Source organism: Phlebotomus papatasi, chromosome 3, assembly GCF_024763615.1.
Source record: "Phlebotomus papatasi isolate M1 chromosome 3, Ppap_2.1, whole genome shotgun sequence".
NCBI classification, from domain to species: domain Eukaryota; kingdom Metazoa; phylum Arthropoda; class Insecta; order Diptera; family Psychodidae; genus Phlebotomus; species Phlebotomus papatasi.
Genome location: NC_077224.1, coordinates 65,372,798 through 65,390,687, shown reverse-complemented (window position 1 = coordinate 65,390,687; position 17,890 = coordinate 65,372,798). Strand labels below are relative to the sequence as shown.

The 17,890-nt window shown below is 34.5% G+C and overlaps 1 protein-coding gene across 1 annotated transcript in view; it reads right to left on the bottom strand.

The window, feature by feature from the left end:
* Positions 1 to 17,890, bottom strand: part of LOC129805226 (nephrin-like) — a 164,904-nt gene that overhangs the window by 82,684 nt on the left and 64,330 nt on the right. Inside the window, exon 3 of the mRNA XM_055852999.1 lies at positions 88 to 217. Within this exon, the coding sequence (XP_055708974.1) occupies positions 88 to 217 (130 nt within the window). The remainder of the gene's footprint in view (positions 1 to 87; positions 218 to 17,890) is intronic.

Sequence of the window (17,890 nt, the reverse complement as noted above, 5' to 3'; positions counted from 1 at the left end):
CTTCAATAATGCTACCTTTTGCAGCTACGTCTTGGATTATTGTAAAGTCTTAATACCACTAACAATGTGCGACACATCCTAAATTACCTGTATAGTGGAATTCCAACATCGTCTCTAAACCACAGCACCATATAAACTTTGTCCCTCGAAGGTCCCGCCAGAGGACATGGCAAGGAGACACGATTTCCTTCCACTCCTTGAACATCAACAGTCTTCACTGCAAAAAACCAGATGGAAAGAGAAATAGGGTGAGCATATAAAATGACTGTGAAACTAAAGTTGTGAATTTGTAAGCTGAAAGTGGTTAGTAGAGTGAAAAATGGTTAGTATGATGCAAAATTGAATCAGAGTCAATTACAGATTCAGTTTTATGTATCATGTGGAGTAGAAAATATGACTTTTCATACTAGATTATTTGAATTTATCCATACATCTGAATAGATCTACGTTAAGTGCTAATTTTAATGGCAATGTAAAATGAGCATTGAAGTTTGAAAAAATTACAATATAATAGTTTCTCCAAGTATTGTTCAAAAATTTAAACAGCATGAAGTAATTGAATAGACCAGTATTATTTAAACTCGAAGACAGGGAGATTAATTTGAATTTTTTGAAAAGAACTTTGAAGCAAATGAAATTGCGAATGAAAAGGAGAAATAATAAATGTTCAGGAACATAAATCAATTTTGAGTTCTATTTAATAAGAGCTAATTTCCATAAAGTATTCCACGTCGATGAATGACGTCGAAATATCCAAACTAGTGGCATGGAAATATCGCTACAATATCCAGTCAAGATCTTTGCGAAAACTTTGATGAGTTGTCCATTTTTTTCAAAACTTTACTAGTCAGTTGATATTTTCAAAAAAAAATCTGCTGATCGATTGATATTTGGAATGATAATACCGTGTCTATCTGATTAAAAGGGTCTAAATAAGGGTTGAATGCGTGACGTATAGCTTTCGTCAATTCCGATCCTCACCTCCGAGATGAGAGCTACGCGCTTGGTATGCCCTGGCACACTCAAATGCGTTACGCTTTTGAGTGTAATGTTTTGAGTACAAACCCCTAATGAGAAGTCAAAAACCTGAGGCTAACGAACACAGGATCTGATTTTTATAGAGAAGGCCGGGTGAGGGTCTAGCAACCCCACCTCGGTACAACTGTTGCGGATTTTCACGGATACAACCCAAGCAACGTACTAAGGACTTACGAAGTGGAATATGGAATGTCTTGGTCTAAAATGACCTCGATCAGTAGACGCTTGTATCATACAAAGAAAAAAAAAACAGAACATAAAAGCAAAAGCCCTGAAGCGCACTTTGGACAGGTCCTCAAAAAGAGTTACGGAGGAATTCACAGTCCGGTATGAGACGCAGAAGAAAGGAATTTTCCTCTGGCGTCAGCTTGAAGATATCGAGGCGCTTTAACAAAGGAGGGAAGTCAGATCCTGTTACAGAGCTGTGGCGTTAAAACGCATAGGCTAGTAGGCACGGCTGAATATGTGCACAGAAAAACAGGGAAACCTTTTGATATACAAGAACCTGAAGTTGTTGCAAGATGGGAGGAGTATGTCCACGATTTGATGTGCGCGGACGATAATTACATGGACACGGATGGAAGAGTACCGGCTTCTGATGATCGTAAAGAAGACAATACCCCAGGCGAGGCCAACATCCTTGCGATTCTGGTGAATCATGGAGTGTGGAACTCTACGATCGCATCCATGGATTAATCTGTAAAATTTGGGAGACGGAACAGATGCCTGATGACTAAAAGGTAGCATTAATGATCCCAGTATGCAGAAAGGTGATCGTTTGGACTATAAAAACTACAGGTGCATCGTCATATTGGACAGTGCGTATAAGACCGTCTTCAGACTAGAGGTTTAGCCTGGTTTTCGAAGGCCTCAAGATCCTAAATAGCAACCAATTTATTATATTCTTTTGATTTAAATATATTACTTTCCCTTAATAGTCCATTTCTAAGTCAAAATTTTCCAAAAATTTTCGACTGATAAGAAATTAGAGAAGTTAAGCCTGATGGCTAAGCATTAGGTCTGAAGCCCGTATAAGGTACTGTTGAAGGTGATTCTTGATTTGTTGTAGTCCTATGCTGAAAAGACTATTGGTACCAGGAAGGTTTTCGGCCTGGGAGATGTACGTAAGGGCCTCGACAGACCAGAGGATTAGATATAAGGCTTAACTTCTCTAATTTCTTATCAGTGGAAAATTTTGACTTAGAAATGGACTAATTGGACTATGTAGTGTAATTTTATTCGGAATAATGAAACTACATTTCCATAATTTTCCACTAAGTGTGTCTAGGGCATAAGATTAGCCTTTCAATGTACGACAAATAACTTGAAAAGGCTGGGAACAATCTCAGTCCATCAGTTTTTCATTGACTCCGAACTCCGAACAGACCTACGACACAATCAACAGAGAAGCTTTGTGGGCAGCCTTGGGGGAGCTTGACGTTCCATCTAAGCTAATCAGTTTGGTGAGAATAATCACTTCCAGTTCGATGTACCAGGTCAAAGCAGATTACTACGAGTCCTTCCAGTTGTTTGCCTACGCGGATGATATCAACATCGTAGGTTGCTCGACGTGAGCGGTGAAGGAGATTTTTGTCGATCCTGCCATGAGATCAACGGAGTTAAAACGAAGTATATGGTCACCGGCAGCGTAGCATCTAGATACCGGTAAAACATGACCATTGACGAACGGAACTTTGAAGTGGCTAACAATGGGGAAGTGTGATGGCGGCCTTGGGCCCTCAAAGGGACATAGTGGCACATAAATAAGTAAGCAAGTTCTATCTGTAGACTTGATAAAATCGTTTCAATATGTCGATCTTTACCAATATCGCCGAAGATCGTTCCGATCTTCCGATCCCTGTATAAATCGTACCAATTTGTTATTTCCAAGATCGATATAAGCAATCATTTCATAGATGATTTCCATTATGTAGTGGGAAATCCTGAGTATATCAGTGAGGATGTTCATGAAATACGACGAAATATTTCTAAACTAACAACCATTCACATTCGGAATTTCTTCAAGAGAGATATTAGAAGATCTGCTTCGAAAGCCAAAGAAAAGGTATTTTTAAATTGAGTTTCGCTCTCGGAGTGGCTTTTTGAATGTTTTAGCGTTTCAAGTGTCTTGAGTGTCAATATATATGACAGTGTCAATCTTTACTATATTCTGGTAAAAGTCAAAGCAATGAGGCTTTCAATGTTCCTGTCAACAATTGCAAATAGAAAACTATACGTTCTAGCCAATACACTGTTCGAAAATTAAACTCTGACTGTGAGTAGAATTTTTTTCTTAAAATGCCATCTAATATTAGTAACAAGGAATACCTTTCAAAGTTAGATTCAGGGAATTTATACTTAATAGAAATGTGCTGGAATATTTGTGAATGGTCAGGAGCTTTCGTAAAATTTCACGTTTCCACATGAATTCTTTTCACTTTTGTGTTAATTTTCAACTTGTGTACCAATCTGAGAGTACCAAGCATACACAATTTTAATGGTGGAAAATGTGGTATGAAAATGCATTATTCACATGTTGAAAATGTTCTATACAATTTTATAGGAGTTTCGTAACTTGTAGTTCATGAATTTATATTTGTTCATACAGCTAACATTTTATACTTTCCTCGAATGTGCATTTTAGAAAAGAGATTTGGCTTTTTGAAAATTGTCAACAATACCACGTCATAGGTAAGATATAATCATTTAGAAAGGTACAACTTTATATTGAAATAAAGTACTATTGAGAATGAAATTTATGTCGCAATATTGTGGGATTTGTGAGTCAATTTCTTTAAAGAGAATGCAATGTGAATAAAATGGAATTGTGAGTATTTGAGTTGGAGAGGAAATTTTGCAGGATAAATCAATCATTCAGCATATTTTTTATGAAAATTTCATCTCATTGAAGATTCACAGAGAAAACAGAAAATTCATCGTAAACACTGAGAGAAAAATTTAACACAAGTCACTAATAAATATTGCAAGAGTTTTTTATATAGCAAGAGCAAAATTTGAGACTCTGCATTTGAAAAACAATTTGTATTTTATTATCTTGAATGCTGTATTCAAAACTAAGTATTGACATATCGTAGGGGAGACCGGGGCAGAATTAGTCACGTATGGTATTAGACAGTGGGATGTTATAAGATGTCTTAGAAGGTATATTAAAGAACATTTTAATACAAATTATACGCAATGAAAAATTTCATTTACTGGATAATTGTGCTTCGGTCTCTCCTACTGTAATAATGATCAGTAAAAAAATAATTTGACCAGATCAGCAGTAAACCAAATTTGATCTGTAGACAACTTAAAACTTTATTAAAAGTGCTGAAGTCTTTATGCAAGTTTTGGCAAAGGAAAAATAAGGAATCTAAGGAATTTTTAATTTTATCTGTAACTATATTATATATTAATAATATTACACATATTACATCCATTTTTATAAACTTAGATTTTTTACTACCTGAATTTAATTATTAACTGATTAATTTTAACTTTTTGCTGCTCACTTCTTTTTATCCCATTATATTTTTATATTTACTATTTCTTGTATATATCTTTTCAAATATTTTTACGTATTTAGACTTTCTAAACTAAAATTTTATCCAAACATAAAAAATATGCTTTATACTTGTGGTCAAAAAATCAGTAAAAAATTACCAATATTACAGAATCTCATTTTTAGATACGGTTTTTGAAAAAACATACTTTTCGATGGACTAGATATTTCGGAATATATTCATCTGACGCCAAAAAAATTCCTGTTAGCTGATGAATTAAACTCGTATTTGTACGGTAGTTTTTTTTTACATCGATTACAAGTTATTTTACAAGATAAAACGTGATGTAAAAAACGTCAAAATTGTTTTCTTTTTTGTAACAAATTCTTTCAGTAATCCAAATTTCGTTTAAACGTTCAAGTACGATTTTAACTCATCAGCTAATAGACAATATTAATAGACATGGGGTCCCGGGATTATGCGTATATCGGAATTCTACATAGCCAGACAGATATAGTATTTTCTCTCAGTGAATACTGTCAAAGAAGCTCAAGAAACAAAATAAATACCCGTGTGTATACTTTTGAACTTGGTGTGTTCATACAGATATAGAAAACTCATCAATATCAATTTCAAATTATTCATCATTAATGTTTATCTTTCCTCCTTTCGTCCCAGAGAGGAAAATCGAAAATCCTTGGGAATCCCACACCAAAATATCTCCCCTGCAATTTCTCAGGGAATGAAAAGGTTTTTCACCGTGGCAGAAAATTTGACATCAGCCCCTCAGGGGGTTTTCCTTGCCAAACTGGTGAGCCAATATGCATGAACGTGCGTATAGATGGGAAAAGGGAAATAATGAGATGATATGGTTATTTCATACAAGAAACTGGTGTTTAGACTTTCAATTTTATTCTTATACTTTGATGGCAAACAAATAAAATTTTATATCAAGCACTTTTTCTTTTCAAATTTCCTTTCTTTTAGCACAATCTCTTCTATCGCTTTTGGAAATCACTGATTTTTCTTGCGGAAATGAGCTTAAATAGCTAATTTATTGCAAATCTTCTTGCCAAGTACGCAACAAATTTCCATATGAATCCCATGAAAGGTGAAATTGTTTTGGGAGATTAAGTGATATGAAAAAGTGTCATTGTTGCAGCTACTTAAACAGAAAAGACATTTTAATATAATGTCGAGACCATGGAAGAATACTTATGTATCTTATTTATGAAACAACTTGCTGAGCTTTAGTTTGTGAAGTTTTCGTCTCAAGTGAAGATTTGTTACGTATACAGATTAATTGTCTTTGCAAGTGCAAGATAATTAATTTTAATTAATTTATAGGTCTAAATTTAGTATGAAATGAAGCTGAAAATATTTTGGATGATAAAAATAAAAACAAAATTCACTAAATATTCAAAAACAAGTGACAAGGAGTTTTTAAAGATAAGACAATAGATTACAACACTGTAAACGGTAATTGAATTTAAATTCTTTACATTAATTCATTATAAATTCTATTAAGTTATAGAGTAACACTATCCAAGAAAACAAATTTGTAACCACAATTCAAATAAGGAATTAGAATGAGGGTCAATTTTAACAAATTCGATGGGATGTCAAATTTTCCGTTCACCAATTTGACAAAAAAAAATGTCCATGACTTTCTCGGAAGTAGAAAAGAATAAGAAAATGTACACTGAGAGAGACAATCTTTAAATAAATGATTGTGGAAATGAGTATTAAAATGAGTGTGGAATGAGACTTGATAATACACTCAATTCCTACATTAAGTGTTGAATCAAAGTTCATTTTTTATAATGAGTGTTATGACAAGTGGCACTAAGGCTGGACTAATCTTCCATCATGCTTGATGCTGAAAGTGTTTGTGTTAGCCTCATATTTCTATGATGAGGCTAACACCAACACTCAAATAAATGTTCATCGAGCGTTTCATAAACACTCACGAATGTTGCATGAACACTCGTGCTCGTGAGTTTTCCATGAACACTCGTGAGTGTCCCATATACACTTGTAAGCATCCCATGAACACTTGTGTAGTGAGTGTTCCATAAACACTTCACTGAAGCAAGTCTCAGTTCAGTACTTCACTGGTAAAAATAAAAGGGTCAAATTGACCTTTTTCAGAAAAAATGGATCATATTTGACCATTTGAAAGATTCACTTGTATCTCTGGAAATTTTGTATGCACAATTATCACGATAGATTATGTTTTATCGTAAACTTATGATTCATATCATATTTCTCTCATCTGAGTGTACACCAAAGATGACTTTTTCATTGTTTTTATTCGTTTATTCCGGAGATAAATAGGTGTGATCAGAAGGAATAGGTGTCAAAACAGTGACCCTTTCAAAGGATCACCGGTGACCCTTTCATTTTTACCAGTGTTCACTGTTGACCAATTTTCATGTAAAATTTCATCTTGCCTGAAGTACATTATCGGCCATAAGTTTGTTGACAAATCTATGTTCGAAAGTCGACAAAATTATAGAAAAAATAACATTTTAAAATATTTCTTTTTGCAAATGAGTTGCTTGTTATCCATAGATGTTATTTAGGGGAATGTAGGCAGGCTTCGCACGTGTGAGCTTGCAAACGATGCGAATTTTCTCTTTATTTCCAAAGAGTTGGTTCCGCATTTCTTAGCGATAAGTTAAGTATTTATGGACCTTATCTTCATTGTAAAAATAGGCAGCCAAGCCCTTCTTTCCTAGGTTCTAGGATCACAAATAGAAAATTGGCCCAAAATGTGTAATTTTGATGGCGCACATTTCATTTGATTTCTCATAGTTAAACTCATTTCTAAAAAAAATCACTTACACAGTGGATGAAGAGTATACTTGAGATAATATTTACGCAATAACTTTTTGCATCGGAGGGAAATTATTTTCACGGTGGCGGAAAATTCGCAAGTACTATACTGTGTGTGGTTTCAAACACTGAATGTTTGAGCGTTTGCACATCCATATCAGACAACTCCAGCTTGAAAATCATAACCTCACTAAAGCCTCATAAGCCACAGTGAGACATTCGTGGTCATTTTCTCTTCGACAGGCGTATAGTCTCCTTCCCAACTCCAGAGACGACGCGACGGTTATTGACAGTGTGAATCGTGTGAACATGTTCATATTCATAGTCGATTTTTCGATATTCATTTGGAAGAGAAAACAGTGCTCCAGAAAATGTGAAAAAAGTGTTTTAAAGATTTTCTTTTAGTGCAGTGATAGTTTCCGCGGGTTCACGGGGTTACATTATAACAATCGGAAAATAATTTTTAATTTTAGATAAAATTTATTTCGAGAAAAAAAGCAATAACGAATTCAAACCCTTATCGTGTGAACGCTGCCCCCGGGGGCAAAAATTGCACAAATCGTCATATTTTTTTTTCATTTTTCTGTCCAAAAAAAACCAACAATTCTGTGATAGTGAACTAGGCATGCATAGAAACCTAAAAGATCAGAGAACTTTTTGGTGTAGTGCAATTCACTGCCCATTTTACAGTTTAGTCCTGAATATGAAGCACGAAAAAATGTGCTAAGGCTGCCTACATTCCCCTATGGATTACAAAAAACTTAATTTTTTTTTCGTCTGGTTTCTTGAACTTAGATTTTTCAACAAACTTATGGCCGACACTGTATGACTGTACAGACTTAAATGTTTTCTATTTTAGGATGTACTTCAGTCGAGATGATTTTCGTTTGAAAAATTCATAGTGGTCTCCTTGCAAACGAGATGTTTTGGAGATTTATTGTTATTTTTTATTGTTATTTTGTCCTTTTCTGTACAGCGCTCTTCTTATTCGGATCAACAGAACTCATAAGTAGCCGCGATATTGACAGAACCGAGGAAATGGACGGGAATTTCAGTCTTTTAATATGAAGCTAGAATTCTAATGATAACAATCAAGTGTCTCACTGTATCCAATTCGAAGTTCGAATATCATAAAAATGGCAGAAAAATTCCTGGTGTCCTACAGGGGACTCGAACTCGGGATTCTTGTATCATACAGCGATTGTTCTACCTCTTGGCTCATTGAACTGATGAACCCATTGATATTTTAAAATAAAATGCATTTCCAGGACATACTTATACAATGAATCCACAATATAAATAGATATACCCATTTTTCAATATTAGACCATGAATGGGTTATGTGTCTGACTTTGGTGGGCGAGGAAATGGGAAACTTTTGCATTATATCGCATGAGTTGAAAATCAACCCGTAATCAGTGGCAAAGGAAAATAAATTCCAGAGTCTTATCTCTAGCCATGCACACAGCTTTCTGAATTACATTTCACCCTCGTGACAGTGATGGAAGATTTTCCAGTGTGGAAAGAAGTTCCTCACCCCCTCACCCGACATGGGTTTTGTGGTGAAAACAATTTTGAACATGTCACACTGTTACCCAATTTGCCAGCGCGTGAAAATGGTACACCATGTCACATACAAAATATAAAATATTACAATTAATTTCCATTGCGACCATTTTCTTTTCTACCAAGCTGATCGTCAGATATCCTGGCGCTATCTAAAGCCATTCTCGCGGGATGATTTTATACCATTGAACCCCTTGTGAGATGAATGAGAATATAAAGATACACTTCTAAAAGTTGGTTTGTATAATGATCCTACTTCTGCTTCTGCGGTCACTATAGAGAAAATTACTGGATCTTAAAGACACAGAGAAAAATCCGAAAAAGTTAAACTAACATTCCGAAAATGTTAATTTTACCCTGCAGTATTGATCTGAAATCGGTGTAATTATTACCCTTTTCAGGTGTATTAGGGGCTAAAGGTACCCTTTTCCATGTTAATTTTACCCTTAAAAAGGTGTAAAAGTAACGTTAAAAAATGTTAATATATTTTTACACCTAAAAAGTGTTAAAGGTATAACGAAAAAATGTTAATCGCACCCTCTTTTTTTCTCAGTGGACGTATTGCATGTGAAACATCGCAAAATGAAGTGAAATCAAAATCTCTTCGTCCGCTAAAAATATCTTATTAATCTTCAACACCACTATTCAGTAATTTTTTTCAGTACACGTTACGTAAATCATTGACTAAGATAAGTAATGTGATTCATTTAAATTCTCCTCTGTATATGAATATAATGCGATGAGTATTTGTCTACTGGATATTTGCATTAACGGTCGGGAAGCAAGGTCGTTTGATGATGAAGGTAGTACTTGTGGATTTCTCGAATACTTGTGCAACGTGACTGGATTTATTTCTGGCGAATTAAATCACCAGGGTTTTGTATATAGCTTCCCGAAGCCGTGACCATGATTATGGTGTATATTTTGGGAAACTCGGTGATCTAACTACTCCACATGCCTTTACTAGGTAGAGTTCCAAATGATGTGGTAAGCATATGATTGCAATCCAGGTTCGCTTGATGATTATGTTGAGACAAACATTTCAGCCCTCCACCTCAATATTCACGTTGGGATAATAAATGCTTCTGGTCTCACCTCACATACCTAGGCTCAAGTTTTGGATGTTTTTGTGGTGGGTGGGAAATGTTAAAATAGGAAAACAGCAAACTATCGCAGTCACTTAACTGCCACAAGAATGGCTTCAGCAATACTCTTAGGCAAACTTTCTGAAATGCACCAAAAGAGCATGGTGCTTGAGAACTGTCGTTAGCATTATGGGAAAATGTTTATTTTGTTCCCAAAGTCTTCATGGGTGAGAAATATGGGAAGAATTTACACGTTATCGGGGAAAGCTAGACTACCCCTTAACACCCTCCCAAAATAAATACTCCCAACCTGTCCCATTTTCAATGTTTATTCATTGAATTCTGTGCCCACGGATCATCCATTTTGTTCTCTGTAAACTTTGAGGTCAGACTGTGGGGTGCAGATTCCAACAAAATCATTAACTAAAATAGTTTAAATTGTCACTTTTGAAATTCGAGTATAAATCATTTTATTATACTATGAGGAAGAAATTACACTATATTCTGTGTACATATTTTAACTGTGATTTATTCGATTTGATCAGTGAATAACTTTAAAAACAATATTACATTTTCATGCCAAACCTTAAATTATGCATATTTAGTAATTAAAATAGATTTCTGTTAATTTTTGAATTATTTAACTGATACAAAAGAAATATTATACTGGTTATTCTAATTATTTTTATTGGCGAAGAAGAAATTTTTGTTCAAACCAAGGGGTGAATAAATGGTTCTCGCAGTGAACCGTTAGCGGCAATCGGTAAAATAGTACCGATCTGGAGATAAAAATCGACAGATTGCCACAATTTGGCCAAAAATCGGCAAACAGGTCGACATGAGATCGGCAGATTGACACGAGATCGGAATATCGATGCCATTTTTGGTCACCCCCTGGCAAGTTGCCTGAAATTTGAAGTCACTTTCTCATACTTCGATTTAAACTTATATGGGAATTTTTTTGCACTCGCTACCGTTATGCTAAATATTTAAAAATGAGAAGTTTTTCCGTATTATAAGATACCTTTCCGTATGGAGGGATAAATATACTAAATTTTTGTTTAAATAAATTTTTTCCTCGGAGCACTGTGAGCTGAGTCCGAGATAAATTTAGGAATTGACTTCAAATAGCTCCAAAGGCCAACTTGCCAGGGGTTTGATTTTTGGTAGAAATCGACGGATCGGTACTCAAGTGAACCCTTATCTACCCGAATGAATAAGTGGCTCTCAGAGTAAAACGTGAACGGCGGCGATTGGAAAAAGCTCGGCAAAACTGAACAATTTGGCGAGAAATCGACAGATCAGTATTCAGCACTTGAGTGCACCGTGAGCGTCACAGTTATGCACCCCTTGGTTCAAACCTTCAAAACGTTGACGCGACATTTTTTAATATGAAAGTTGATCAAAGTTGGTTAACATGATTAACAAATACTTAATATTGTGAGTGAGATTTCTTTACGAATTTCAAGGAGGAAAAGACTAAGTAGGGACTGGGTTTGCAAGGAATGCACGTAGCGATTGGTATACTGGTTGCTTGCATGAATTTTACTCTTAAGGGTAAATGGCCTGTTTTCTTGAATTTTATTTTTTTCACATTTTTCACAGGTTGTTATAAGATAAAGAAATAGTTATTGAATAGGGTTTTTATTACAATCAATCAAAATTTATTTAAGTCAGAGGTGTTCAAAAACCGTTAGAAACCGAACAAACGTCAAATGAAACTTGCTCATCAATGGTCAAAACGCTACCTGAACGAACTTATTTGACGTTTATTCGGTTTCAACGGTTCCTGCACACCCCTGATTTAAGTTTTAGGAAATGCTCACTAAAATATAGAACCAAGTGCCAGGCTGTGACTACCGTTAAGCGTAATTTCTATTATGTTAATGGTATCATCAGGGTTAGGGAGATTTTTTTTCTGTGCGCCATCTTTGGGAGCTTTCATAAACCACCCGAAGGCTACATAAACCCTAATCATACCGGAAAAGGGGTTCAGATTTTTAAATTTCACACAATTGCGGACATGAAGGCAATAAAGTATCACTAAGAAAATCCCCATTCTTTTCATTCCATGGAGACCACAGATGAGTTTCATCGCCCCCTAATAGGAAAACAGTCCACCAGGGTGAATCACAGGGTGGGAGCTCTCGTACTCACATTCGTAACAATATGTTAAAAGCCTCATGTTTTATGTATGCCCTATTTATTGGATAAATTCATTGATAATTACCAAATTTAAGACATTAAATATATAAAGCCTTAAATTAAAGACTTCAAATGTTTAAAGTGCCGTTTTAAGGCACCTTTGTATTCCCCTGAAAATGGTGTTTTGTTTGAAGAATAAAATTTCTTAAGAACACATCTAGGCATATGAAAAAATTTCTGAAAATTGTCATTTTAAAATTTCCAAATACATATACGATAGACTGCTTTTGCTCTGAGTATTTCTGTTTAGGATTGTCTATATTCTATAATCCTACGGTAAAGACGACCTATGTCGAGGCCTCAAAATCCTAAATAGTGTAAACCACTAAAGGTTTTATTAAGGCTTATCTAAATACAATTACAAAAGGAGAATTGAAGAACTGAGGCTGCCACACTCATTTCAACTTTTTGCTCTGGCGACTGATGTTCAATCACGAAGACTGAGGGCAGTTACCTAAAGCGGTCTTCAGACTAGAGGTTTAGCCCAGTTTCTGAAGGTCTCAAAATCATAAACAGCGAGCATTTTTATTGCTTTTTGAGAGCCTAATAGGTCATTTATCTTCAATAATCCTATTCTAAGTAAAATTTCTCAAAAAATTGTGATTGATTACAAATTAGAGCAATTAAGCCATATAGCTAAGTCTTAGGTCTGAAACCGGTATAACGGTAGGAGCCCCAAAGTAACTTTTTAGCATTCATAAGGATGATAGGGGTTAGGCGTGTCAAAGAAATAAATGATTAGGCCTTGTGGGTAACGGCCGTCGACTGGGTTGACGTGTTTGGAATAGGCTATACCGGTTTACTATCTAAAATAATAACCAGTTTTTTTCTTTATTTTTAATAATCTAATGGATTTAGCTCTTAATAATTTAGTCATAATGGCGCTGACATACCTTTTCAATTGAGTAAAATTTAATTGATTTAAATTTGACTTCATACACTCTTTCAAATTAAAATAAGATATATTTGTCTCTTTCTGTCAAATGAAAAGTGGAATTTCAATTTCATTTTCAATTTTAATTTCAATTTTCATTTGACAAAAAGGGACAATTACATCTGATTCCAGTTTGAAATAGTAAGAGGTAAAATTTCAATCGATTGAATTCCGCTCAATTCAAAAGGTGTACCAGCGTCATAATAATTTAATACATTATTTTACCTAAGTTAAATTTTTCCAAAAAATATTGACTGAAAATTATAGCGGTTAACCCTTTAAGGACGAGGGGGTCAAAAATTGGGGGTCAGTAAAAATCACCTTTTTCGAAGTTTTAGTTTTAGAGCAAAACGCGGCTTTGGACGAGCATAGGAAAAATTTTATTTTTGGTGACCGAATCGTCCTTAAAGGGTTAAGCCATATGGCTAAGTGTAAGGTCTGAAACCAGTAGAAGTGTAATTAGATTAAGTCTAATAATTAAATTAAGTCCTATTACCCTAAATTTGCTTTCATTTTATTATATTTCAATTTCAATACAGTGAAATGAAATACGTTTGTCGATAGATGAATGTCAATTTCAATTTATAAAACTTTGTCGCTTGGAATTTAATTAAAAAACTAGGCTAAACTTTAATTGCCTTGCATGAATCGGATGAGTTAGCCATTAATAAGAAGAAACTTGCTAAAAAAGTTCTTTTTCCTTACTCTCAGTTTTGAGACTTTTCTTTTGTTTCGAAGAAATTCAAAAGCACACGTCATCGATTAAGGTTGCCATATGAAATCTGCAGGATTAAGATTTTGATTTCACTCAAGAAATTTTAATTTCAATTTAAATTTGATGGAAAGAGACAATCAAATCTGGCGTTTGATCAAGAGCAGAAGGAAAATTCTGATTAATTTAATTTTACTCATTTCAAAAGGTGTGCTGTACATTGTACAATTCATGGATTTTGAAGTAAGTTATAAATTTTGGATTTTAATAACTTTGAGATCTCTAATAGAGGAAGATGGGTCAGTTTCAAGCAGTACAGATGTTTTTCAAGTTTTTTATTCATTAAAATTGTATAATGAACAGTCACTTTTTAATTGAATTTGTGTAATTGGAGTATTGATAAACAAAATATTATAGATTGTACTTGCCGAAGGGTCTTGGAATGAGGTGTAAGCGTTATGAGCATGGAGTGATTTTTCTATAACAGATACATTCCTTTAACGCGATTCCGCTTTCAATTCTAGATCAATTTCGAAAACCTGTTCAGACCTATCCAGATTACGACCCTCATAAGAGCGAAAAGAATTTAAAATATTAAGTGTTCGAAACCAGAGCCAGAAAGAATTCCTGGATATTAATAAATCTTAAAATAATATATTTTCCAAAGTCTTGCATATATGAATCTGCTCCTTTTCTCTCCAATGTACTGGTAAGATGAAGTTAGATGCAATAATTTGCAGCCATTTATTCATCTGTGCAGAGAATGTCTGTAAAGTTTTATAAACATTATACTCTGTCTCAAGAGTTGTGTCGAATCGTCAAGTTAATTTCCATGATTCTCCACAGAATGCATATTTAAATAAAGTGCTAATTTTTTGTGGGTGACAGAGCGAAAGAGGGACAACAGGGGAGAAGAAAGCCAAAAGAATATTCTCTATAACATCTATGGGTACTCCTTGAAACGAAATAATTCACAAAATGTGATGAATTTTTATTACGTACTTTGCCACAAGATGTAATTTGTGATATTGAAGGTACTTCTCTCCTTCTGGCCCCATTGTCTTGCACTTGAATTTTTTTTTTACATTGGCATTCATCCGGTAAGGGAGGATTATTCACAACGGTGACACCGTGCAACGAGATTCTTGGCTCAATTCGCCATTTCGCATTTTATCTCATTTCCACTCTTATTCGCCCAGAATACCTCACCAAGTTTTGGGCCAAAAGCTGCGATTATGGTGGATTTTCGGGTTGACGGGGTGTTCCGCATCCTGGGGATCCCCGCCATCCTCCCTTCAAAAGCACTTTGCATGCGAGAATAGGGTGGATGGTAAGCGGTAATAGCTACCTTCGCGGAGCGATTGATGTGGATGAATGGAAAAAAGGAGGCAAAATTGCTTTGTTTGTTTATGCAGGTGGAAAGTCCAAAGCGATTTCTGGGGAAATTGATATTGCCGGCCTTTTGCCTTTCCCTAGCTTGCAATTTCTCCCTAACCATCATCACACAATATGGATTCCATCCCAGTGAATTTTCCCACTTGCCCTTCCTTCCTGCACTATATACATAGTTTCATCCGTTTTATTCCTCTCGTTAGCCCCTGCACAGATATTTTCTTCATAATTCGCCTAAAATTTCCACAACTCTCCATAGTAGAAAATTTTCACGTGTATATCTGTTACCCATGGCATGATTTAGAGCAAAGCAATATCGGGCTCATGGGAAAAAGTTTAAATTCCACGCGTGCAAGATATTGCTTCCAGGTAACACTGTTATGTGCTTCCCCTGCCTATATAGAGGGAATTATTTCATTGGATTGAGGCTATGAATTCTTTTAATCATAATTTGAGAGATTTTCATCTGGAACATTTCCCACAAAATAGATCAGAATTATTAGTGTTTCACTTAAACCGCAGAATAATGTATTTTCCCATTAACCGTTGAACTTTAAATTAGGCATAGACTATTAAACATCGGGCTTAAACACCATATTGAAATAATGATTACTTAATTTATTAGTAATCTTGGTTGTACCGAAGTAAGAAGCTACGGTTTTCATAATTTGGACAGCACAGCTCAGATGTTTCAAGATTGAAAAAAGAAACCGAAACGGTTAAAAATTCCTTTTATTGCAAGGAGAGCTCACGGAAGGAAAAGTGTGTATCTTTGAACTGGGGCTGCTATAGGGGAGACTGGGGCAAAAAGTCACAAAGTTACAAGCTACCCTAGTGCCCCATAAATTTCTAATTAGTGCAGTTTTATAGGAAATTTACTGCTCTACAACTTTGTAAAAATGATTTTCCTCTATTTTGTAAGGAAATACGTTTATCGAGCTATTTTCTAAAAGGTAATTTTGTGATCATTCTCAAAAATGCTGGAGCAAATAGTACCAAGGCATGGGGTATTATCACATTTTGATTTGCTTTATTACGGGCTTTCGTAAATTTAAAACAATAGCTAGGTGACATATTTTCATAGGAAATTTATTCCTCTACACCTTTTAACACACAGTTTTCTCTATCTGAACGAGAAAGGCGCTTTTCAAGCTATTTTAGAAAAAAAAACACACAAGAGACACAATCATTTGACCAATGCAAACAAAAAGCGGCGAGACGCGGAAATGACGTTTTTTCTCGCCATGAGACATCAGAAATTGCTTCGGTCTTTGTTACTTTTTGCTCCATACCTTTTGTTACTTTTTACCCCAAGTGGCCATTTTTAATAAAAGGATTTCTGGAGAAAAGAACTTTTGTGAAATTCTAAAATAGATAGTAGTTTCATATTCAAAGAATTCAAATCATTTAGGAAATATTTACCAGTTGATCAAATTTTGGAAAATAACTAGGTCAAAGTTGATATCTATTGTAAGGAAAACATTTCAAAAATAGGGCTAAAATTTTCATTACTTTTTATTTTCTGAATTTCTTGTTCGAATTCTAAGAAACTTACGACTTTGAAGGTCTATGGAGGCCATCTATGGAAAATTTTTTTAGCCGCAATCTCTTTTATCTTGGAATATATGGAATTTTCAAATTTTCAATTTGTGACTTTTTGCCCCAGTCTCCCCTACAGAGAAAAAAAAAGTCGTGAAATTTTTCAGAAATGTTTGTGAGTTCCTATAAGTTCGTAAATCGTGTAACTCACTAAAAAGTTCATGAAAATCTGTACCTTTTTTACAAACATCACCACTTGACGAGCATTTTTTCTTCTTTTATAAACCTTTGTCGGTTTATTTTGTTTGTCTGACAAAACTTGACGAATAAATTACAAAATTTTACGAACATTCTTTTTTTAAATTTAAAAACACTTACGTTACAAATGTTCCTAAAAGAACAAAAAATACTCGTTAAGTGATCATTCTGGGAACAATGGTGGTGAAAAAAGTTCCAATATTTACTAAATTTTTAGTGGGTTATATAATTTAGTAAATGTTGGTACTTTTTTCACCACCATTTTTAGTGGGTTATATAATTTACGACTAGTTGTCGTACTGGGTGTTCTAGTTTATGTGTGAGAGATATTATTACCTCAGTGATGTCGTCCAAAAATATTGTACCTCTTAAAAAAATCTTGACATTTTTGAAATCACATAGCGTTTCAATTTAAAAATATAGATGCATGTTTTCAAGTTAATTGGCGGTCATACATGGCAAAATTTTGCCAACGACCTAGGGAATAGGGACGGGAGTTAAAAAAAATTTACGACGAGCTTTTTGTAATATCCCGTAGGAATTAACAAACATTTACGAATAATTTTACGATTTTTTTTTCTGTGTATGAAATAGGGTTTTCTTTCACTGTTAAACCACGTTGAAAAAATATTACTAATACTATATTACTTTTATTTAGATTTAGGTAATAATTAAAACAGTAAAATATTTTGTAAAATAAATGAATATCTAAAAGAACCGTATGTGAATCCAAAAATTTCATAAATTTATTTCTACTTACGCAATTTTTTAAAATGTGTTGGGTTTTTACCCGATGTATAGAAATTGTTATAAACTT